The sequence below is a fragment of the Sciurus vulgaris genome, assembly GCF_902686455.1.
Source record: "Sciurus vulgaris genome assembly, chromosome: 7".
In the NCBI taxonomy this organism is placed as follows: Eukaryota; Metazoa; Chordata; class Mammalia; order Rodentia; family Sciuridae; genus Sciurus; species Sciurus vulgaris.
Genome location: NC_136467.1, coordinates 127,893,015 through 127,894,708, shown reverse-complemented (window position 1 = coordinate 127,894,708; position 1,694 = coordinate 127,893,015). Strand labels below are relative to the sequence as shown.

At 38.4% G+C, this 1,694-nt stretch overlaps 1 protein-coding gene across 1 annotated transcript; it reads left to right on the top strand.

Moving 5' to 3' along the window:
- Positions 1–472: 472 nt before the first annotated feature.
- Positions 473–1,435, top strand: LOC306666660 (olfactory receptor 14J1-like; the record flags this gene model as incomplete). Its single annotated transcript, XM_079148884.1, has 1 exon — positions 473–1,435. The coding sequence occupies one exon, from the start codon at positions 473–475 to the stop codon at positions 1,433–1,435; it is 963 nt and encodes a 320-aa protein (XP_079005010.1).
- Positions 1,436–1,694: the final 259 nt, after the last annotated feature.

The window sequence follows — 1,694 nt, the reverse complement described above, 5'->3', positions numbered from 1 at the left end:
TTGCTAAAAACAGGTATCACTGGTCCACAATGAACCCATGTTTTAATTTCCAATATTTCCACTTATAAAGGTCATTTCATCTACTAAAATAGGCCAGTGTTCAAATGTAACTCATTCACTATTCAAAAACTCCTAAAAGCTCATCATCACACTTCTTTTTGGTGAAAAGCAAAGTAAGAGATTTCACCTGTGGAAATGGAATAGCATTTATCCATGACTTTTTCTTGAAGGGACTGGTTTTGCACTCTAACTACTAGTTTACTAGGGTAAACTGTAAGCTCTATGTATATAAGATATATGTATTATCACCTTTGATTTCCCAACATCTAGGGCACAGCTGATAAATAACAGGTACTTAAAAATAAATAGCTGAAATAAACAATGATGAACAGATGAATAATTATTTTTAGTCTTTCTACTACATTCCCCATATCCTTTTATTTTCCAGCTGCTAACACATTTGATTTTCAAAATGATTATGACAAACATAACCACAAGGAATGGATTCCTGCTTGTGGGGTTTTCTGACAATCGCGAGATGCAGATGATGTATGCTTTGCTTTTCCTGTTGTTGTACCTATTGGCCTTGGTAGGAAATCTCATCATTATCACCATCACAACCGTGGACCGGCACCTTCAAACTCCAATGTATTACTTCTTGAAGCACCTTTCCCTTCTGGACTTCTCCTTCATTTCCGTCACAGTCCCCCAGGCCATTGACAATTCACTGACGGATGATAACTATGTTTCACATTGCCAGTGCATACTGCAGGTTTTCTTCTTCACATCTTTGGCCTGGACCGAGGTAGCTATTCTTACAATCATGTCTTATGACCGCTATGCAGCCATTTGCTTGCCACTGCACTACGAGGTCATCATGGATCCCAGAAATTGTAAGTGGGCTGTGATAGCTGTGTGGTTAAGTGGAGGCATCTCGGGAATCTTATACACAGCTGCCACATTTTCTATCACATTCTATAGGGCCAAAATAATCCACCAGTTCTTCTGTGATGTCCCCCAACTGCTGAAGCTCTCCTGTTCCAGCGATTACCTTGGAGTGATTGGAGTAGCTGCTTTCATGTCCGTGGTGGCATTAGCCTGCTTCGCCTCCATCGCCCTCTCCTATGTTCACATATTCTCCTCAGTTCTAAGAATACCCTCTGCTGCAGGCCGGTCTAAGATGTTCTCTACCTGCCTGCCCCACCTCTTTGTTGTCTCATTTTTTCTCTCTACAGGCATGTGTGCCTATCTAAAACCGACTTCAGATTCTCCATCTGCTTTTGACCTTATGATGTCTATCTTTTACACAGTAATACCCCCAACACTCAACCCTATTATCTATAGTCTGAGGAATGAGGTCATGAAGGGAGCTCTCAGAAACTTACTTTTGGGTAGAAAATTGACTGGGAAAAATACATTTTTGCCCTGTTGTTAATGGTTGTCCAATATTATATGCATGGAATGTTTGGTAATTGGAATTTCTCAATATGTAAAATTAATGAAAAACAATAGCATTATTTTCTGTAAATGCATAATATAACCATTGTCATTAAAGACACTTTTTGCCTAATTTATTCACCATTTTATTCATTGAAACCATTTTTGCTCTTTAAAACTAAGAAAAATTATAAACAATTATAACCTTGTAATATAGTACCACTTCTTTTTCATCCTGATACATATACACGCAAACA